This window comes from Leucoraja erinacea, chromosome 7 (genome assembly GCF_028641065.1).
Source record: "Leucoraja erinacea ecotype New England chromosome 7, Leri_hhj_1, whole genome shotgun sequence".
NCBI lineage: Eukaryota > Metazoa > Chordata > Chondrichthyes > Rajiformes > Rajidae > Leucoraja > Leucoraja erinaceus.
The window spans coordinates 20,174,752-20,198,945 of record NC_073383.1 but is presented as its reverse complement, the minus strand read 5'-3'; the positions used below and the strand labels follow the sequence as shown (position 1 = coordinate 20,198,945).

The following is a 24,194-nucleotide window of genomic DNA, read 5'->3' as shown; positions in this document are numbered from 1 at the left end:
TAATCGGTACTATCTCCTGCTCTTTATCTGTAGGACTCTCTTTGTCAGCTTTAAGATGTGCGGCATCTCTGGGAGTGAATATTTTCTTTACAGGAATTTGCTGTGGCTTTTCTTCAGCTGCAACTTCCCTTGAGGGAACCTTCTTCAATTCTAGATGATCTTTTTGATCTTCCAAAACTGGAGTTTTTCTCTTTCCAGTTTTATATTGTACTGTATCAGACAAATCCCTGGGAGGTTGTACTTTCTTCATTGGTATTTTCTGTGGCTTTTCTTCTGCCGCAGCTTCCTTTGAGGGAACCTTCTTCAATTCTATACGACCTTCATCTTTTAAAAAATGTTCCTTTCCAGTTTTTTGATGTACTGTATCAGGCAAATCTCTGGGAGTCAGTACTTTCTTCATTGGTATTTTGTGATGCTTTTCTTCCACAGCAACACCTTTCGAAGATACCTTCTTAATTTCAATATGATCTTTCTCAGCTTCTGGCACTGGAGTTTTTCCCTTTACAGATTTATAATGTACTGTATCTGACAAGTCCCTGGGAGTCAGTACTTTCTTGATTGGTATTTGATGCGTTTTTTCTTCTGCTGCAGCTTCCCTTGAGGGAACCTTTTTAAATTCTATATGATCTTGATCTTTCAAAACGGGAATTTTTTCCTTTCCAGTTTTATAATGTACACTATCAGACGTATCTCTGGGTGTCAGTACTTTCTTCATTGGTATTTTCTGTGGCTTTTCTTCCACAGCAACACCTTTTGAAGAGATCTTCTTTATTTCAATATGATCTTTCTCTGCTTCCGACACTGGGACATTTTCCTTTCCAGTTTTAAGGTGTGGAATATCAGGTGTATCTCTTGGGGTCAATACTTTCTTCACCGGTTTTTTCTGTAGCTTTTCTTCAACCAGAATATTTTTTGATGGGACTTTCTTCAGCTCTAAACGATCCTGCAGTTCCTCCTGTTCCTGTAAAACTGTTTTTTTATTTTTGTCAATTTTAGTATCTGCAACTGATTGTTCATCTTTATAATCTGCTGTAAGCTTTTTTGTCAATTTGTCAATCTTTTGTGGTTCTTTTTCACCTAATGATTTTCCTCTTGAACGAATATCTTTCTGGCGGACCATTTCTCGTTCTTCTTTTGTAATAGGAAATTTCCCTTCACTAATTCTTAAAGGAATTTCATCATCTTTTTCTTCACAGGGAAATGTCTTAGGAACACCAATTTCTTCTGCAGTGAATTCAGGTACTCGTTTTGATGCAGGTGTTTCTAAAACAATCTCCCTGGGTACTCCCTCAATTGGAAAAAAATCTATATCTTTCAATATTTCTTTTTTAGGAGATGGTTCACTTCTTATTTTGGGAATACCAATTTTTGTGAGATTAGGCGTTTCTGTTTTCTCCCCAACAGGCTGAGGAAGTGTTCTACTTATTTTCAATGTCTCATGCTTTTCGTCTTCTTCCTTTTCTACAAAAAATTTACTAGGCTTTGTCAATGGTGGGGTCCTCTCCTTCTCTGTATCAGGAACTTCAGCCTGCCTTATTAATTTTTTCCCCCTATCTCCTATCTTTACGGAAGCTGCTTCCGATCTAGTTACAAACATGGATTTCTCTTCATTTTTTCCAGCTTTAGGAACATCAACCTTTTCCACTATCATTTGTTCGCCTGTTTCTTTTTCATCAATGCATATTTCATTCAGTTTCTTTGACACACCATGTTTTTCTTTTAAAGCTTCTTTTTTAGGAGTTATCTCAAACTTTTTGAATTGTACCTTATCTGCTTTTTCCTCTTGTCTGGAAACATAATCGAGTTTCTTAGATGGTGCAACTGGTTCTTTATCCACTTCCTTCAGTGCTACCTTACTCATTATTTTTGGTAATATTTTCAAAGCTTCATCTTTTACAATGGAGATTTCCCCTTTATCTTTGTCTATTTTATGAATCTCATCAACCACCTGTACAATTACTTCTCTTTTTATTTCTATCTCTTGTAAAATGAAACCTGTTGTTTTTGGCAAGGTATAACATTCATCAGCTTCAAATTCTTTAGGGCTTTCAGTAGACCTCCTGAGTTTTAACCCTACGTCTTTGCCATCTTCTATATGTAGCAATCTTGCTTCTTCATCTTTCTCTTTCTCTGGAATCTTACTACGTTTCTTCAAAATTGAAATTTCTCTTTCTTCTATTTCTTTTGGAATATGCACTGCAGGTTTTAGTTTCAAAGATGACTTGGGTTGTTCTGCGGCTACAAAGGTTTCATATTCAATTTAGTGACAAATTAACAAAGAATTTTGCAATCTCCTAAAAGAATAGTCTAACATCAAAACAGTCTCCAAACCACACTGGTTCACCAAATAAAAACAGACCATGAAATCGCTCCATAGTCAACAACATTTCAAAATGAACACATTAACAGAAAGAATCACAAGACAAGTTACATAAATTGTAACTACTTCAATGGACTGAAGAGACAATTTGATAGACTAGTACACAACATTTAGGATCCAGGGGAAATCTATATAATTTTAGTTTTACACACAAAATTGAACAAAGATTGTATATGTTGAATATTTTTAAGTTTAAATACAATAAGGTTTGAGAAATTGTACCTTTAAGAGTTCTCTTGACTGGTCCTGGTGCACCGATAGGAAGTGTAGTAATAGGCACTTCTTCAGTTTCTGTCATTTTGAAAATAAAAAACAATTTTATTAACCTGAAAGTCAAATCTTAAAATTCAGTATTATGTGAAATGGAATCCTCCTATTAATAATAACATTAAAAAAAATGTATGGATCCCATTGGATGACATTATAATTCTGTTTCATTTTCCTTCTATTTAAATCACATTAAAGTCATACACCTGATTAAATATCTCCGATAACTAACATCCTGACATTTTCAAAGAAGCAATCACATAGATTGAATTTCAAAATTATCAATTAATATTTTCAGTTATGATTACATTTTATTACTAATTAGATTGCAAAAATATCTCCTGGTGGTAAAATGAAAATGAGGGACAGTTAAGTTCATGAAAAATTAAGAAGAACAAGCAGCATTAATTCAGCAATGAAATGATGAATTGAAAGAAGCATGAACAACAGCAAATGAGGAAATATGATGAAATGTAGAATGTTGGATGGATTTTTCACATGATACAAGATGATGAGTGGCACTCATTTGTATACCTTCCTCTGGTTCCAAATCTTGTTTCACTGGAGCAGTTACTAAATCAGCTTTAGGTTCAATCTTCTCGGCAACTGTAGTCACTTCAAAACATATTATTGTTCAAATGTTTAGTTTTTATCCATATGATCTAAATCACGAACAATATTAACTCCAAGTAACTGGACATGTCCTATACTCAGTTATAAAAGTAATTTTGGAACATTGTTAATAAAGGTCAGTTGAATGACCATTTCTTAATCGTGCAATGAAAATTTTAAAAGGAACAATTGAGTGTTAATTATTTATATAGTTTTAATATTCATGCACAGGCAAAGATAATGGCTAAAAAATAGCAAATATATCTATAATAATGTGGCCTATGAAAAATCCTCCAAAAATCTACATCAATCATTATAAGCTTGTTTGGGCAAGAAATAAGATAATTACTATAGAATCTAACTTCCTACACATTTTTCTCTGGTTAATCCAATTTTGGCCTTTGTAAGCCAACATCCACATTTTACTGAGGGATGGTAAGAAACCTTATATCCAGTAATAATTGGAGAACCTGTACTTTGATCCCATTAACAGATTCATTTTGTGAAGCATTCCTAAAATGCTTAAGCTTGTAAACTTTTGTACTCCATAATAAATGTCAACAATAAGATGTAAATCAAGACAAGAAAGAAGAGATCCAGGGCAACTAGATAACTTGGACATAAAATTATTACGACAAGCTGCGTGCCTTGTAAGGAACGTCCTTAAAAATCAACATTCAACATTTCCTATTCACTTCCACTGATTGTGAAATGCAGCAGCTGCTTTTAAACAGAGTCTTCAAATAAAATAATTTGATACCTTTCTGTGTAATAATTTGCTTCTTCACTGGAGGTGCAACTTCAGTACGTTTTTCACGTGGAATCTTCTCATCAGCATCAATAATTCTACTGGGTAATATTTTCTTCTCAACTTCAACAACTTCATCACGTAAAATCTTCTCTGTGGACTTAACAACTTCATCAGTTAAAATTATCTCATCAGCTTCATGTAAAATCTTCTCATCAGTTTCAATTATTTCTTCAGGGAACATGATCTTGTCCACCTGAATAGTTTCTTCAAGTAAAATCAATTCATCAGACTCCGGACTTTCCTCATAGAAAACAGATTCACCAACTTTGATAATTTCCTCACTTAAAATATCTTCATCGGTCTCAACACTGTCCTTGGGTAAAATGATGTCATCAACCTGATTTGTTCCTCTGTATGGAATTCTTTTGTTGGACTCAATAATTTCTTCATAATAAGTAATTTTGTCAACTTCTGTAGTTTTCTTCATGTAAACCTTTCTCGAAAGCTTCAGAGAGTTTGAGGAAAAAGTTTCATAATTTTAGTTCAAAGTTTAAAAATTGGGTGGAAAGAATATAAGACCAACAAACTTTACCACATAAAATGAGGTTATTTTTTTATAAAAATGGACACAAACATCAAGACATAAAAATATAAAATAGACAAAACGTCACACAGATAAGACTAACACCAAAACAATAAAAATGCAAGAAACAGGAAAGACCATGATGAAATGAGTTAAAACATGGAAATGGAATACACTAGTTATTGAATGAAATCCATGAAAGATTGAGGTTATTATCAGTATCACATGTGGCATGATCATGTAGATGAAGGAACTGTTACTTCAGTACCTTTTACTGAAATAATCTTGTGTTCTGCAAAGGTGGTTGGAGTAACTTTTTCAGGCATAGGTTTTCTGGCAACTTCAAACATTTAAAGACATGGTTAGACATTAATCAAACTAATCTAAGCTACATTCAAGATCTTTAACAACAAAACACAATAGTAACAATGATATATGTATCTCCCAAAATGAAAGAGCAAATTTATATAGAATTCACAAAACTGAAAGGTAATTTGGCTCACACCTCTATTATGACGCCTATCCATATTTTAACCTTTTCCTCTCCTAATCCCATCTGCATCAATCCACTACACCACTAATTTACCAACCATGTTAACAACCCTTGTGACTATTTCATATTCATATCATATAGTGTTTGATTCTCTTACTAATATAAATATAAATATTTTCCCAGAATCTACCTTATCAAACCCTTCAGAAATATGGAATATAATGATCGAATTTTTCTGAAGTCTTTCCCAACAGTTGCAGCCTCCCAATTTCACGATTATTCTTCCAATCCTTTTAGTTTATGAAACTTTGATACCCTGTTTTAAAGCGGAACCATGCACTGGATTTCAATGTGCAGTCTATCGGTTTCTTCGTAACTCTACCAATAGTCATCTGCTTTTCAATTTAATTCTATTGAAATTAAACATTGTCTCTTTTGACTCAATGGCTATTTTTATTAATCATTTGAAATGTGGCTTGGGGCATTACCTACTTTAAATCTACTTTAAAAAATGTATGTTAATTCTCAAACTTATACATTTACCTGTACATGTATTCCATTTTTACAATGTGCTAAGACATTTTTGAAGCACAATAACACAATAATAAGACCAACAGGGTAGACATAAAATACACGACTACAAATATACAGATTAAGACAAACATCCCAGCATTGCACTGGTAGCACTAAAAGAATAGCAATCCAAAGATGTGACGTTCCGAGGTAGGTTATTAAGAGAAGATTCCTCTGTCACCCCACTATCATACCCCCCCCCCCCCCCCCCCCCCCCCCCCCCCCCCCTCACTTGGAAAAAAAGTGAAATATGCAACTTAATTCTGAGGTTCAAAGCAGCACGTGTATCAAGGCAGGCCTTTCCAATTTTTCAAGACAGACTACTATTTTTCAATCACATTAATCACCAGCAGAAATCACTGGTGTTGTGCACTAGTTGTGCACAAAGAAGAATTTAAAATATATTACTCATTTAATGCTTTTGAAATTTAGTTTGAAGATAATGGAAGTGAATTTCCAAAGTGAAATAGTGCACAAATGGATACATTTCTATCTTTATTTCATTCTCATTCTATATTTCCCATAATCAGAAAATATGCTACACCAAATGACAGACAGAGAAAACAATTAGCACAACATATATATATATAACTGCTTTTTCAACTGTCTTTAAATCATTTAAAAAGACTGCATATTCTTTTTAAAAAGAAAATCTTATTTAGCATTAATAAAAATTTGATAAAGCTGATAAATGAAAAATTAGTAAGCATCATAAAAGTATATTTTGGAATATATTTTTAAAAATTGATTTAGCAGAATTCAATAAAATATAATGTTTTAAGAATGCAGTACAGTATGATTTTTTTGCCTATAAACCTATAAACATCACTAAATTTCTAAAAATGCCAAGAAATTCTACAGGCATGGAAGAGGACATATAGATACTTAAGTCTGTTCTGCCAATCAATATCTTAATTTTGTATATTTTTAGTTCTAATCATTTTCCCAAATGATTAATTAATTAGGTTGATTAATTCAATTTGTTTCTTAGGCCTTCACATTGGAATACATTAATTGCGTTCTTTGAGATGAGATTTATATAATCAATAAGTACATTCTGAAAAAAAATCTCCAAGCAGCTATTATATTGTTTGTGATAAAGGTAGAAATGTAATAAACATTTTAAGACAACAAAAGTGCACATTTACAAAACATTACTGACATGTAAACAAAAGAATAATTTCTACAAGCCAGCTAAGCACTGGTGAAGTTCTGAGTAGACAAAAGAGCATTTTTTCTTAGCACAGATAAGTGTCTGTACCTTTTTTTGCCTTTTCTGGAATGAGTTGGGCTGTTCTTGAAACAGTGATAAGTGCAGGTTCAGCCTTCTTCTTGACAATTTTAGGCTCTTCAAATATCATTAATTTTCAAATTGAGTATTTAGTAAGATAAACAAATAAAGGCAAAAGAATGAACAAACAAATATAGACAACAGAATAAACAAACAAACAAACAAACAAATAGAAAAATAAATTGATTAGTACAACCTGGAATAGCTGACGTCTAGATTTCAGAGAACATTATAATTATGTACAAAAGGCTGGAGTATCTCAGCGGGTCAGACACCACCTATGACAGGAAGAGGTGACATTTTGAATCTAGACCCTTCTTGGCCCAAAATGTCACCTCTTCTTTTTCTCTAGAGTGATGTCTGACCCGTTGAGTTACTCCAGCTTTTTGTGTCTATCTTTGGATTAAACCAGCACCTGCAGTTATTTCCTACACATTATAATTATTTATAATTGGAAATGTTTTTAAAATTTGAAAATAATTTTCACAAAACAGGCTTGTCTTATAACGTCATAATATTTAGAAAATCCAACACAAAAATGTGAAGAATTGAAGTTAGACATTTTCTCTTCACTTCTGGAACCGTGTTTCACATTGAAAATGCACAGAATGAATGGAAAAAATATACCCCTCACAGATCCAATGTCAAACAAGGTTGGAACAGTTTTAATCCAATTCTTGGTAACCATTGTACCTCAGTGCAGAACTCTCATTCATTACCGATAAATTGTTAATCTATCCAGAATTTACAAAATAATTCTTGTGATTTTAATGTTGAAATTAAGATCATTAGATCTGGAAGCTGATTATTAGTGCAAAAAATGGGAAATGATTTAGTCTAGAGCATGGATATTCATCCATGTCACATAATATATGTGTGGGATCCTTGTCTACCTGCACTCACCTGCTCTGGATGTGGATGGCTGATCTCACAGACCCTCTGCACCTGAGAGTTGGACTAGGAGGTCCAAATGATGAATAGGTCTCAATCAGCATAGACCTGTAGCCTAGCTTCCACAACATCCCTGACTTGGTACACGATTACCTTGCAAAGATTTGGCAGAAGACAAAGCTATGGTGGAGCTTTGCTTTGTGTCAAAGTTCTCAAACATTATTACAGTTTTTAAATACCACTAATATTCGAAGACATGTAATGACAATTAATATTGAGGTAATTAATTAAAACTGATAGTAACATATTAAAGAATATTGTTAATTAAACACATAAAAGCACAAAAACAAAGCAAAAGTAAGAGTCAAGCAATTGCTCTGCGAAATGCTTGTATGAAATATGTGAGTAAAAACTATCTTTGAAAAGAAGACAAAACGAGGAGTGAAATCAGCCATCTGTATAATTGGTGCTCAGCAGTGCTCTGTTTTGTGTGCCTGTGGAAGTTTAGTTTTGCCCCACTTTCTTGGTGTGTTGTTTTACCTTCTTCTGGTTCCGGTTTCTCAACTTGTGGAACAGATACAGGCTTAACTTCTTCAGCGACTGGTTTCTTCGGAATCCCAGCAACTTTCAAAAGACATATTATATTTTTAAATTTATATGATAAAAAAAGCAAGATTTAACAAAATAGAAATTCACGCTGTACACCACAAAGCATGGACACAACAAAGCACGCATAATACACCTCTAAGATTGACTTTTATACCTATTCAAATAAGAAACTGGGTTTCATTGTAAAGTGTGAACACCGCATAACTTTTCCACTATGTGCAATACCCTTGATTGTGCAATAGGGTTTATAACAATAACAACACATACATATATCAAAAGAAACAAGAGCAGAGAATAGAATTAATAATTAGAAAGTAGCAAGGTACTTAATCGTTACATAATATTTTTTTGCATTTAAACCAACAAAAAGATATCTACCTTTTTCTGGAGTAAGCACTTTCTTCAGTTTCAGTGGTTCAGGAGTTGGCTTCTTGGGAACTTCGGGCACTTCAAGAAATATTACATTTTTAAGATTATATGGAACTATTATAACCATACGTACCAATAAAACAAGCTCACATAACACAAACAATGAGGCTGTACTATTCAGTACCTAATATTTAATCTTCTCCAGAAAACAAACTGGATGAGAAATTGCTAACTGTAGTAATGGAGAAAATGGTACATGATTACCTTGCAAACAACACGCTAAACTAGTCCAAAAACAGTATTGGCAGGAGAGCTAGGATTTGTGAACTTAGAAAGAGTTAACCTTTCAGGTTAATTATTTTTTATCAATAGAATGGTTCAATGATAATTGTTCAATAGAATTTATAACAATAATACACACAGTGCCCTCCATAATGTTTGGGACAAAAACCCATTGTTTATTTATTTGCCTCTGTACTCCACAATTTGAGATTAGTAATAGAAAAAAACTTGTGGTTAAAATGCATTGTCAGATTTTAATAAAGGCCATTTTTATACATTTTGTTAGTCCCCCATTTCAGGGCACCATAATGTTTGGGACACAGCAATGTCATGAAACTGAAAGTAGTCATGTTTAGTATTTTGTTGCATATCCTTTGGATGCAATGACTGCTTGAAGGCTGCGATTCATGGACACCACCAGTTGCTGGGTGTCTTCTCTGGTGATGCTCTGCCAGGCCTGTATTGCAGCCATATTTAGCTGATGCTTGTTTTGGGGGCTAGTCCCCTTCAGTTTTCTCTTCAGCATATAAAAGGCATGCTCAGTTGGGTTCAGATCGGGTGATTGACTTGGCCACTCAAGAATTGACAATTTTTTAGCTTTGAAAAACACCTTTGTTGCTTTAGCGGTATGTTTGGGTTCATTGTCTTGCTGTAGAATGAACCGCCGGCCAATGAGTTTTGAGGCATTTGTTTGGAACTTGAGCAGATAGGATGCGTCTATACACGATGTGAGCCAGTACCTTCAGCAGCTGTACATGCCCAGGCCATAACACCCCCACCACTGTGTTTCACAGTTGAGGTGGTATGCTTTGGATCTTGGGCAGTTCCTTTTCTCCTCCATATTTTGCTCTTGCCATCACTCTGATATCAGTTAATCGTCTTCGCCTCATCTGTACTTCTTGACAAAATGTATCCTGGCCATCCTATTTTTGCGGCTAAACAATGGTTTGTATCTTGCAGTGTAGCCTCTGTATTTCTGTTCTTGAAGTCTTCTGCGGACAGTGGTCATTGACAAATCCACACCTGATCCCTGAAGTGTTTCTGAACTGTCGTACAGGTGTTTGGGGATTCTTCTGTCATCAGCTGTAGAGGTCTTTCTTGGCTTGCCAGCCCCTTTGCGATTAGTAAGCTCACCTGTGCTCTCTTTCTTCTCAATGGTGTTCCAAACAGTTGATTTTGGTAAGCTTAAAGTTTTGCTGATATCTCTAACAGTTTTATACTTGTTTCTTAGCCCACAGTGGCTTCTTTGACTTTCATTGGCACAACTTTGGTCCGCATGTTGATAAGTAGCAATAAAAGTTTCCAAAGGTGATGAAAAGACTGGAGGAAAGACTAGGTGCTGCAAGCTCTCTTATACCTGCATTAAGGAGGCATTTAAACAAACCTGAGCAATTAAAAATACCTGTGAAACCACGTGTCCCAAACATTATGGTGCCCTGAAATGGGGGGACTATGTATAACACAGCTGGAATTTCTACCTGGTGAAACCAAAATGTATAAAAATACCCTTTAATAAAATCTGACAATGTGCACTGTAACCACGTGTGATTTTTTTATATTACAAATCTCAAATTGTGGAGTACAGAGGCAAATAAATAAATGATGGGTCTTTGTCCCAAACATTATGGAGGGCACTGTACATATTTCAAAATTGTCAAAGACATAGAATATAATCAATAATTAAAAAATAGCAAAATATCTACTCATAAAGTATTTTTTTAGGCAGTTAAATCTGTAAAAAGCCTACCTTTCTCTTGAGTAACTTCTTTCTTTGGTTTCAATGGTTCAGGAGCTGGCTTTTTCAGAACCTCAGGCACTTCAAGATAATTTACAATGTTGAGATTAAGTATAGCTATTATAACTAAAAGCACCAATAACAAATAAAGAGAGCACAAATATATGTGGAAAAAAGTGTGATATCCAGTACTTGCTATTCTCTAGTACTAAAGGAAACCTGAATAACCACCAAGAACGAGTGTGTAGGAAATGTAACATTGTTCATCTATGTTCATTCATTACTTTATGGGCAACAGATTAAACTTGTCTAAAACCAGAAAAAGATGTTGACCATGCTTTCTAAATAATCAGGACATTTATATTCCTATCATATCTTCAGTCCATCTAATGGCCCTGTCCCACGGTATGAGTTCATTCAAGAGCTCTCCCGAGTTTAAAAAAAAAAATCAAACTCGTGGTAAACACGGAGAATGAACGTAGCGGGTACGTCAGAGCTCGGGGACGTCTCTTAGCGGCTTGTGACGCTAACCGCAGGTAAGCTCGGGAAGACTCGTGAAGATTTTTCAACATGTTGAAAAAGGTCCACGAGAGCCCCGAGTACCGACGAGCGACCATTACCGTAAATCTCCGAGTTCGAATCAGGGCAAACTCGGGAGAACTCTTTGAATGAACTCGTACAGCGGGACAGGGCTTTTAAGATTTGTAATACCCTCAATTGTGGAATAGAGTTTATAACAATAATAACACTGTTAGAATATATCAAAACAGTCAAGGACAGAATTAATAGAATCAAACTAATGGATTAGTAGAAAAGTACATATTTCTCACAACATATTTTTAGCATTTAAATCAATGAAAAGATATCTACCTTTTTCTGGAATAACCTCTTTCTTTGGTTTCAATGGTTCAGGAGTTGGCTTCTTAGGAACTTCAGGCACTTCAAGAAATATTATATTTTAAGATTAAATGCAACTATTATAAACCTAAAATCATAACCGATATATCAAGTAAAGGGAGCATAAATATAGTTACAGAGAATCGTGATAACTAGTACTTGGTATTATCCTGTACTTGAGGAGAAACTAACTAACCACACAGAACAAGTGTGCAGAAAAGGTAACATTGTTAATTTATGCTCATTCATGACCTTACGGAAATACATTGAACTTGTCGAAGACCAGAAAAAGATGTTGGCCATACTGACCAAGGATCGATCAATCTAGGTATTTTTTGAAAAATCCCCATTGGCTGCAAATCATAATCATCCAATGGGATAATCCTGACATTTATTTTCCGACCAAGTCTCCAGCCCGACTAAAGAGTGTTTATACCTTTGATTGTTCAATAGCATTTATAATAATAAGAACACACAAATATATATAAACAGACAAGGACATAGAATAGAATTAATAATAAAAAAGTAGCAAGGTACTAATTTAGAGTCATGAAGTTAAAAAGTATTACAGTGTGGAAACAGGGCCTTCGGCCCAACTTGCCCACACCGGCCAACATGTTCCATCTACACTAGTCCAACCTGCCTGCATTTGGCCCATATTCCTCTAAACCTGTCCTATCCATTTCTCACGACATATTTTTAGCATTTAAATCGACAAAAAGAAACCTACCTTTCTCTGGGGTAACCTCTTTCTTTGGTTTCAATGGTTCAGGAGTTGGCTTCTTGGGAACTTCGGGCACTTCAAAATATATTATAATTTTAAGATTAATACAACTTCTGTAACCTAAAATTATTACTAATATAATGCTAAAAGAGTACAAATGTATTTGATAGGGAATCATGATAATTACTACTTGCTCTTCTCCTAAACTGGAGGGAGGAACTGACTAACCGAGAACAAGTGTGCAGAAAATGTTACATTATTCATCTATGTTTTCATTACTTTACAGGCAACAGATTAAACTTGTCAAAAACCAGTGAAAGGTTTGGCCCTACTGACCATGCTTTCTTTATCATCTCCATTCATCTCTACTAATCATTATTCACTTCAGACTTAGCATTGATGTAAACCATAATGGCACAAGTCAAGTTTGAACATGTTGGTAAATGTTCCATTATGATAGTTGCATCACCAAAACATATTCCAGGTTGCTCACTGCAGCACATTCCTTTTTCTTGCAAGAAGTGGTAACATAAAAACAGGTGGATTTCAGTATTCATAACTGTTTGGAGGCAAGGTCACCTTGACGAAAAAATCACGGTTGTCCTTGCCCCAATTTGTGGTGGAAATTTGCCTAAATCTGGCCTGTTACGTGGAGGTAAAGTTCCATGGTTAGAGGGAAATGAGAAGAAATTGTTTCCTTTATTTCAAGTTATAAATTATTAACACGAGCATGATGTTGTTTCAGTAACAAAAACAGCTCGATAAATCATTTTGGTTAAATTAATGATTGCTAAACATACTATTTATTCTTTATGCAAAGATCAAATGATGTTTTATGTTTACTATTTGAATGAAATCAGTGAAGTTATATAGGCATCCAGTCAATGTCAACAATGATCTGAGTGAAATTTGTAAATTCTCCGATGACAGCAATGTTATAATCAGCCAATGGAATAATCCAAAAGGTATTTTCCTACCATGTCTCCAGCCCTTCGAAAGATTTTTATACCCTTAATTGTCCAATAGACTTTATAACAACAATAACACCCAAATATATAAAAACAGACATGGACATAGAATGGAATTAATAATTTAAAAAGTGGCAAGGTACATTTCTGACAACATACTTTTAGCGCTTAAATCACAAAAGGAAACCTACCTTTCTCTGGAGCAACCTCTTTCTTTGGTTTCAATGGTACAGGCGCTGGCTTCTTAGGTACTTCGGGCTCTTCAAGAAATATTATAAAATTGATATTAAATACAACTACTGTAACAAAACATAACCAATATAAAAAAGAGCACAAATATGTGTGACTTTGAATCCTGATTCCAAATACTTTTAGAGTTTCTTTTATTGTCATTCAAAGTTTTAGTTTGAACAAAATTGCATACCTTGCAGTCATAACAGAAATTAAAGTAACAGAACACACAATGAACACAGTTTAACATCCACCACAGTGAGTCTACCAGGCACCTCCTCACTCTGAGGGAAGGCAAAAGTCTTAAAGTCCTTATCTCTTCCTTCCTTGGTCTCCCTCTGCGTTGAGGCGATTCAGGCTTTCAATGTTGGGACCCACGCCGGGTGATGGTAAGTCCCGCGGCCGAATCCGAGCTCCGCAAACGGGCCGATTCAAACTCCGCGGACCGGGGCGGACGAAGCTGCCACCATCCAGTCCAGTGAACGAAGCTGTTGTTGCGGGAGCTCCGGTGAATCGGTCACCAACTGTGGACCTGCAAGCTCCCGATGTTGTCATCCACTGGGCCCGCGGCCGAAGCCTCCGAGGCTCCGAAGTCGGGCCGCAGCCGCAGCGCCACCACAGCCCCGAAGTTGGCCAGCCTCGCGATGGCGAGTCCACAGGCTCTGCCTCTGGAGCCTCGAGGTCGGTCCCAGTTGGAGGCCGCCAGCTTCGCGATTAGGCCTCAGCGCAGACGGAGACGGAGACGGAGATACGACAAGAAAAGGTCGCATCCCCTTGAAGGAAGAGGTTAAAACAAGTTTCCCCTGCCCCCCCCACACATACACAACTAAAAATAAACTAAAACATACATCCAACAAGACAAAAGAAAACAAAAAAAAGGAAAAGACAGACGAACTGCAGGTGAGCCGCAGCTGCATGGCAGTGCCACCCCTTCCGCTGCTCTTCCCTCGTGCTGAAGGATGAGCCGACTAACCTCTGAGAACGTGCGCGCATAAAATGTAACATTATGAATCTATGCTCATTCATTGGGCAACAGATTAAACTTGCCTCAAACAACCAAATGTTGTTGGCCATATTGACCATGCTTTCTGATCAACTCCATTGAACTCAACTTAACTCTGCCATTCATATACTTCACCTCAGACTCAGCATCAATTTTTGCAGCAAATCTTATATTCAGCCAATGGAATTATCTTGACATTTATTTTCTTATCCTATCTTCAACCCATCTAAAGACTTTGTTATATCCTTGGTAGCGTTTTCAAAAATAATAACATAAATATACAAAGACAGACAAGAACATAGAATAGAATTAATAATTAAAAAAGCTAGGTATTTATTTCTCACAACATGTTTTTAGCATTTAAATGAACAAAAAGAAACATACCTTTCTCTGGAGCAAGCTCTTTCTTTGGTTTCAATGGTTCAGGAGTTGGCTTCTTAAGAACCTCAGGCACTTCAAGAAATATTATAAGATTAAATATAAAGAATATAACATGATTATAATCAACATATCAAAAACAGCCCATATATATCTGAAAATTGTGATGCCTAGAACGGCTTAGAATCCAGCTAAGATTCCAAGGATAGAAGGAAATGAGAAGAAATGGCCTCTTTCTATTTCGTTATAAAGTCTTAACACAAGCATTATTCTTTGAAGTAACCAAAGTCAGCTCCCTATATTATTTTGTTTACATTTTGTTTCCTACTAAAAGTTCTATTTATGGTTTCTGCAAATATCAAATTATATTTTATGTTTACTATTGGAATAAAATCAATGAAGTAATGTAGGCCAGTCATTGCCAACAATGATCAATCTGAATGATTTTTGTAATTTTTCCAGTGCCAGCAAATCTTATATTCACAAATAGACATAAAGTGCTGACATAATTCAGCAATAGTTTTGGGTGGGAATCCTTTCTTCATAATCAGCCACTGGCATTTATTCCCCTGTCCTATCTCTAGCCCTTCTAAAGATTTGTTATACCCTTCATTGCGCAATAAAGCTTATAACAATAATGACACATAACTAGAAGGAAACAGACAAGGACATAGAATAGAATGAATAATTAAAAAGGTACTAATTAGTACCAAGGCACTAATTTAGTCATAAAGTCAAAGAGTCTTATGGCCCTGTCCCACAGTACGAGTTCATTCCGAGAGCTCTCCCGAGTTAAAAAAAAATCAAACTTGTGGTAAGCACGGAGAATGATCGTAGCGGGTACATCTGAGCTCGGGGACGTCACTCAGCGGCTCATAACGCTAACGGCAGGTACTTGGGAAGACTCGCTAATGGCAGATAAGCTCATGAAGACTCGTGAAGATTTTTCAACATGTTGAAAAAAATATCCACGAGAGCCTCGAGTACCGACGAGAGGTCTTTACTGTAAATCTCCGAGTTCGAATCAGGGCAAACTCGGGAGAACTCTTGGAATGAACTCGTACCGTGGGACAGGGCTTTTACAGTGTGGAAACAGGGCCTTCGGCCCAACTTGCCCACACCAGCCAACATGTTCCATCTACACTAGTCCAACCTGTCTACATTTGGCCCATATTCCTCTAACCTGTCCTATCCATTTCTCACGACATATTTTTAGCATTTAAATCGACAAAAAGAAACCTACCTTTCTCTGGTGTAACCTCTTTCTTTGGTTTCAATTGTTCAGGAGTTGGCTTCTTGGGAACTTCGGGCACTTCAAAATATATTATAATTTAAAGATTAATATAACTTCTGTAACCTAAAATTATAACTAATATAATGTTAAAAGAGTACAATTGTATGTGATAGGGAATTGTGATATCTACTACTTGCTCTTCACCTATACTGGAGGGAGGAACTGACTAACTGAGAACAAGTGTGCAGAAAATGTAACATTATTAATCTATGCTTTCATTATTTTACAGGCAACAGATTAAACTTGTCAAAAACCAGTGAAAGGTTTGGCCCTACTGACCATGCTTTCTTTATCATCTCCATTCAACTCAATTTATCTCTACTAATCATTATTCACTTCAGACTTAGCATTGATGTAAACCATAATGGCACAAGTCAAGTTTGAACATGCTGGTAGATGTTCCATTATGATAGCTGCATCACCAGAACATATTCCAGGTTGCTCACTGCAGCACATTCATTTTTCTTGCAAGAAGTGGTAACATAAAAACAGGTATCAACCTCCATGGAAATGGCAATGCTGACCGCACTACCAGAATTGTGAGATCTTTCGTGAATCTCTGGATTCCAGTATTCTGGAAAATGTCATATTCATAACTGTTTAGAGGCAAGGTCACCTTGACTACAAAATCACGGTTGTCCTTGCCCCAATTTGTGGTGGAAATTTTGCTTAAATCTGGCCTGTTACCTGGAGGTAAAGTTCCATGGTCAGAGGGAAATGAGAAGAAATGGCTTCCTTTATTTTGTTATATAGTATTACCACAAGCATGATGTTGTTTCAGTAATAAAAACAGTTTGATAAATAATTTTGGTTAAATTATGATAGCTACTAAAATATTTATTATTCTTTATGCTAATACCAAATGATGTTTTACATTTACTATTTGAATGAAATCAGTGAAGTTATATAGGCATCCAGTCAATGTCCACAATGATCAATCTGAGCGATTTTTGTAAATTCTCCAATGACTGCATATGTTATAATCAGCCAATGGAATAATCCAAAAGGTATTTTCCTACCATGTCTCCAGCCCTTCGAAAGATTTTTATACCCTTAATTGTCCAATAGACTTTATAACAACAATAACACACAAATATATAAAAACAGACATGGACATAGAATGGAATTAATAATTTAAAAAGTGGCAAGGTACATTTCTGACAACATACTTTTAGCGCTTAAATCACAAAAGGAAACCTACCTTTCTCTGGAGCAACCTCTTTCTTTGGTTTCAGTGGTTCAGGCGCTGGCTTCTTAGGTACTTCGGGCTCTTCAAGAAATATTATAAAATTGATATTAAATACAACTACTGTAACAAAACATAACCAAACTAAAAAAGAGCACAAATATGTGTGACATTGAATCCTGATTCCAAGTACTTGCTCTTCCCTTGTGCTGAAGGATGAGCTGACTAACCTGTGAGAACGAGTGCGCAGAAAATGTAAGATTATGAATCTTACGTTCATTCATTGGGCAACAGATTAAACTTGTCTAAAACTACTAAATGTTGTTGGCCATATTGACCATGCTTTCTGATCAACTCTATTGAACTCAACTTAACTCTGCCATTCATATACTTCACCTCAGACTCAGTATCAATTTTTGCAGCAAATCTTATATTCAGCCAATGGAATTATCTAGACATTTATTTTCCTATCCTGTCTTCAGCCCATCTAAAGATTTTTTTTATACCCTGGTAGAGTTTTAAAAAATAATTACATAAATATACAAAACCAGACAAGAACATAAAACAGAATTAATAATTAAAAAAACGAGGTATTTATTTCTCACAACATGTTTTTAGCATTTAAATCAACTAAAAGAAATATTATAATTTCAAGATTGAAACAACTATTTTAACCAAAAGTACCAATATAACAAATTAAGGCAGCACAAATACACATGGCAGAGAAATGTGATACCACCTAGTTTCCCTTTCCCAGTAAATGTACTGGGGGTGAAATCGACTAGCCACTGAGAACCAGAATGCCGAAAATGTTATATTAATCATCTGTGTCATCACTTTGCAGTCAACAGATTAAACTGTTCTAAACTCAGAAAAAAAAATGGGAATGCTTAGCAGGTCAAGCAGCATCTCTGAAGAGAGACAGGTCAACAGCCTTTAATTGAACTTTCACCTATTCTGGATTAATTTCATCAACTTGAAATGCTACCACGTTTCCTCTACCCACCAGTGCCACAAGACCTGCAGTGATTTTGCATTGTTTTCTGTTTTAAATTCAGTTTTCCAAAATCATTTTTTCATTTGTCTTTTAATAAATGTTCACTGTTACATTGTACATTGGTTGCAGATTTTGGGAATGGACCTCATAATGTCCATGACTTAAGCAATATAAGATGTGGAAAGTAAATGAAGGGATGCACCTACAGAGACAGCCAGCCCTCAAGGCACTGTCGTACTTAGCACCATTGCAAAACTCAGAAACAATGCTCAGTTGCTTGGGTATGCTGATGATATTGTTTCTTGTTGCAGCTTTACAGAACCATTAATGCAATAAATATACCATAATCAATAATACAATAAATCAATAATCAGTAATAATTGGTAGTCAGACCATAATAGTGCAAAACTGAAACATGTAATGCGTCCAAAACAAATTTCATTATTACTGAGATAGGATTGTGGTTAATGTTGCGCGATGTTCAAGAATCTGTTGGTTGCTGGAAGGAAGCTATTTTCGAACATGGTTCACGGTTTTCAGCCTCCTGTATCGTAGTGGTGAGATAGGTAGACACAAAATGCTGGACAGGCAGGGAGAGAGGGAAGGCAAGGGCTATTTGAAGTTAGAGAAGTACCTTGCTTTCCCTCTCTCTCCATCCCCTTCCCCATTCTCCCACCAGTCTTACTGTCTCCGACTACATTCTATCTCTGTCCCGTGACATCAGTCTGAAAAAGGGTCTCGACCCGAAACGTCACCCATTCCTTCCCTCCAGAGATGCTGCCTGTCCCTCTGAGTTACTCCAGCATTTTGTGTCCTCCTTCGATTAAAACCAGCATCTGCAGTTCTTTCCTACACAGTAGTGGTAAGATAATTACATGTCCACGGTGGTGTGAGTGGTTGATGATTTTAGCTGCCTTTTAGAGGCAGCACCTCCTGTAGATACCTTTGATGTTGGGGAGATCAGTACCCGTGATGGATCAGGCGACATCTTCCACTTTCTGCACTGAACTGTGTCGGTGCAACCAGCCAGTACGCTCTCTAACGTATACCTATAGAAGTTCATAAGAGTATTTGCTGACAAAACAAATCTCCTTAATTTTCCAAGGGAGTAAAGGTGGTGATGATCTTCCTATGTGATTGCATCTATGTGCTGGGCCCATGACAAAATCTTCAGAGATATCTACTCCTAAAGAACTTGAAGCCGTTGACTCTCTTCCATTACTGTCCCGTAGATGAAAACGGATTCATGGATCCTTGTATTTCCCTTCCTGAAGTCAACAATCAGGTCCATGGTCTTGCTAACTCTTGAGAGCAAGATTGTTATTCTGGCACCATTCAGTCAGATTATCAATCTCCCTCCAGTTCTCTGATTTATCGCTACCCATTATTTGTCCAGGAACGGTGGTATCAGCGACAAACTTAAAGATTACGTTAATTGAAACATGGTTTCTCCTTGTAATGCATTCCTCCTTCTTGCAGGTGTGACAGCATAAAAACAGGTGTCAAAATTAAGTAGATGAGGGAAAGCATGCCTACATATTTTACTCACTTTACTCTAGCAGAGCTAGAGGTATCTTTAAATTCACTACCGATGCCACGGTTGTTGGCAGAATAACAGGTAACTATAACCCTGAGTACAGGAAATGATAAAGAAGCCTAAAAATGAATTGTATATGTAGCTCAGAGATTGATGAAGTGAATTTCGATGAGGATACATGAAGGGACTGGACATGGTGAGACACTAGGCAAGTGTGCGTAGGGCAGAACAGTGGGAGGAAAAGGACAATGCTAGTGTTTGCTCATGTAGAGAATAACATCACACATTAGTTCAGCTTCAGAGGTGTTGATTAAAGACTTTGGTGACCAAACTACAGAAGGAGATTCATTCATGAACATAACCAAATGTCTGGTGGACTGTTAAAAATTCCATAAGGGCAGAATTCAATGTTACAACCCATGGAGGCGTTCAGCACCAAGTTGGTATCCTGCTTTACCCTCAACAGAGGCTACCCTCCAAGTATGGAAGAGGTTCAAACTCTATTGTTAGATTTGTGCAGAATTGGATGGCTGATCAAGATCTGAGCCCTGCAGATGAAGCTTACAATGCATCCAAAATGGCTCTGGATACCACTATTCAAAAGGGTTTCTATAAAAAAAAAATCAGTTTCCAAAAAAAAAAAAATCAGGAAAATAACAGCTGTGCACATCTGCTACCTTCTCTTGGGGCAACAGAATTCCGTTCATTTGACTTCCGTCTAATAGGTAGTGAGAAGGACTGTTTCCTCGTGATGACAAAAATGTTGTTGGATAACACATTGCAAAATGAATCTTATGATCTACTACGAAGAATATCTCAAAAAGTTTAGGCAGCAGACGTTTTGCTTGGTATGCTGTTTCAAATTCTTTGTGGTAGCAAGACTCTAGTTCAGTCCTACAGTAAATTCGTACATGGGATGTGAACTCGGGTCTCAAACTGTGTCACGAGTGAACAAACCTCATCACGCAGTATGGATATCCCCTTCTTATTTTGACCATGTATCAGGATGGCATAATCATAAATATAACACCTGATCATTGTTAACAATGATCCATCTAAGTGATTTGTACGAGTTCTCTACTGCCAGCAAATCATTACCGTCCAATAAAATAATCCTGACATTTATTTCGCTATCAAATCTCAGGCACATCTACAGGTTTGTTACACCCTGATTGTGCATAGAGTTCATAGCAATAACACATAATTATATGAAAATTGACAAGGACATAGAACAGAATTAGTAATTAAAAAGTTGCGGGGTCCTTATTTCACATAAACATTTAAAACAATTTATTCAACAAAAGAAGCCTACCTATTTTTGGCGTAACCTCTTTCTTTGGCTTCAATGCTTCAGGAACTGGCTTCTTAGGAACTTCAGGCACTTCAAGAAATATTGTAATTTTAATTAGAACTATTGTAACCAAAAGTACTAATATTACAAGTTAAATAGCATACAGAAATGTGATATAGAAATGCAATACTAACTAGTTCTCTTCTATAAATGCACTGGAGGTAAAATTGGCTAACTACTGAGAATAAGCATGCAGAAGATATTACATTATTAATTTGTGCTCATTCATCACTTTGCAGGAAAACTGGTTTAAAGCCAGAAAATTATGGGGATATTTAGCAAGTTAGGTAGTATCTGTGAAAAGAGGAAGGTCGTAGGTCGATAATCTTTCATCAGGATAATAAACTGAATGTTCACCTATAATGATGCAAGTCTATCAACCTGAAACACTAATACGGTTTCTCTACCCATCAATGCTGCTGGACCTTCAGAGAATGTGCAGCGTTTTGTGTCTTAATTTCAGTTTCCAGGAATCTGCAGTTATTGATCTTTCACTGAAATTTCATTGCTACGTTGTTTACTGCTGCATATATTGTAAGCCCCCTTAAGGCAATGCAAGATATGGAAAGGAAATAAATGCAGTACCCACAGAGATAGCAGGCCTTCGATATATCCATCAGTAGATAGTTGGAACAAGTAACAATAGAGACTAATGGTAAAACTGTTGCTTTAAGAACATGAAAGCAACACAATACAAAAAAAAAGAATAACCCAGAAAGTGGTCTCAACTTCCTTCAAATCCCACAAGTCGCGTTCACTGCTTACTTCATTAACCTACTTACTGATAATCTCCATTCACCTTTATATTGGCTAGTGGAATGAATTCAGTAAAGCCATAAATATAAGAGCCTCTATGAGGTTCAAGTGGCAGTCATTGACAACAATCTCTCTAAGAGATTTTCATAATTTTCATTGCCAGCAAAACTATAAACAACAAAATAATTTTCCTGCTATATCCCCCCTTAGTACATTCATACTAAGGTCCATCTAAAGGTTTGTTATACTTGATTGTGCAACAGAGTTTATAATATTGATTATAACACATACATACTGCAAAACGTACAAGGGAATATAATAGAATTAACAATGAAAAATAGCAAGGTACTTAATCCACAAAATGTTATCTACCTTTTTCTGGAGCAACTTCTTTCTTTGGTTTCAATGGTTCAGGAACTGGCTTCTTAGGAACCTCGGGCACTTAAGAAAAGTTATGATTTTAAGATTAAATACAACTGTCCTAATATAATACATGAATATAACAACATAGCACTAACACGTGACAGCAAAATTCACTACTTGACATTTAGTGTTCTGCATTAAACATATTGGAGGGCAAAGTAGCCAACCAACAAGAACAGGAATGTTGCACAGGGGACATGAACAATCTGTGCTCATTCATTACTTTGAAGGCAACAGGACTGGTTTGAAAACAGTAAAAGATGGTAATACTTGGCATGTTTGGTAGCATCTAAGAAGAGAGTAGTTAGCCCTCAAAATCGATGGTGCTGATGGAAGGTCAATGAACAAAAGTTTCACATGCCTGAAACATTCATTTTGTTTCACTCTTCCTGAATGATGCCAGATCTGCCGAGGAATTACACGTCTTGGTTTCATTTCACACTTCAAGTATCTCGTTTTTATTCCTTCCCATTAATATTAACTGGTACGTTGCCATAGAAGGGTCTCGACCCGAAACATCACCAATTCCTTCTCTCCAGAGATGCTGCCTGGCCTACTGAGTTACTCCAGCATTTTGTGTCTATTAGCTGGAACATTGTTTACTGACTTCAGGAATAATTTAATAACATTAAAATAAAAACAATAGGATGTATAGGCCACTCAACTGCACAAGGTTACCCTGTAATTCACTGTCAATGTGCCCCAGGCATCATTTCGACCTACCTGTCAATTCCCCATCATCCTTAATTCCTTGATCTTTCAAACAATGCCTACTTAATTGTTAAATACCCCCAACAACTTAGCTACCTCATTCCTTTGGTGCAGAATTCACAACCTTGTGCAAGTTGAAGTTTCCACACACCTCAGTTTTAAATGACTACCCTTTAATTATGTGATCCTGTAAGGGCCATGATCCTGTAAGGGCTCTGATAACATTTATGGCAAAAACAAAATGCTGGCAACCTGTTAAAGGAGAAATGCAGTCAGGCTGCAAGATACTTTTGGAGATTCCTTTCAAAAGTCGATCAAGGCCATGATAAGTTCAGCAATTATGTTTTATGTGAAAGAATGTATTCCAAGATTTTCAAGCTATATAAGATACCAAAACAAAATGGCTGGAGTCCTGAAGCATGTATATAGAGATTTAGGCATAAAGTTAAAAAGCAAGACCTCAGACGTAGTAATTCTAGACTACTCCAAGTGTATAAGATAGTGAGAGTAGGAATAGAAAGGGTGAATGAGACAGATAAATGCCTGGATGAGGAGCTGGTGCAAGGAGCAGGGTTCAGATCTTTGGACAACTGGGATGACTTCTGGGGCAGATGTGACCTATACATGATGGATTGGTTGCACCCGAATTGGAAAGTGACTGATACCATAGCAGGAAGGTTTGCAAGTGCTATGAGGTTTAAACTAGATTAGCAGGGGGGATGAGATCCAATGCAGCAGAGAGGCAGGTATAAGGATGGAAGTCAATGCAGAAATCAATGACAGCAAGTTAAACTGACAGGACGGGCAGGAATAACAACAGGGAGTGAGGAAATATGTTTGGAATAAATTATACTTTTTTTTCAATAAAAGAGGCCTGACAGGTAAGGCAAATTAATTCAGGG

The 24,194-nt window shown here is 36.3% G+C and overlaps 1 protein-coding gene across 1 annotated transcript in view; it reads right to left on the bottom strand.

Annotated features, from left to right (window-relative positions):
• Nucleotides 1–24,194, bottom strand: part of ttn.1 (titin, tandem duplicate 1) — a 323,332-nt gene that overhangs the window by 123,104 nt on the left and 176,034 nt on the right. The window contains 18 exon segments of the mRNA XM_055637723.1: nucleotides 2–2,238; nucleotides 2,603–2,671; nucleotides 3,182–3,262; nucleotides 4,020–4,488; nucleotides 4,490–4,515; nucleotides 4,862–4,933; nucleotides 6,921–7,007; nucleotides 8,382–8,465; nucleotides 8,829–8,897; nucleotides 10,849–10,917; nucleotides 11,707–11,775; nucleotides 12,464–12,532; nucleotides 13,617–13,685; nucleotides 15,044–15,112; nucleotides 16,281–16,349; nucleotides 17,533–17,601; nucleotides 21,364–21,432; nucleotides 22,531–22,599. Coding sequence (XP_055493698.1) covers nucleotides 2–2,238; nucleotides 2,603–2,671; nucleotides 3,182–3,262; nucleotides 4,020–4,488; nucleotides 4,490–4,515; nucleotides 4,862–4,933; nucleotides 6,921–7,007; nucleotides 8,382–8,465; nucleotides 8,829–8,897; nucleotides 10,849–10,917; nucleotides 11,707–11,775; nucleotides 12,464–12,532; nucleotides 13,617–13,685; nucleotides 15,044–15,112; nucleotides 16,281–16,349; nucleotides 17,533–17,601; nucleotides 21,364–21,432; nucleotides 22,531–22,599 — 3,815 coding nt within the window.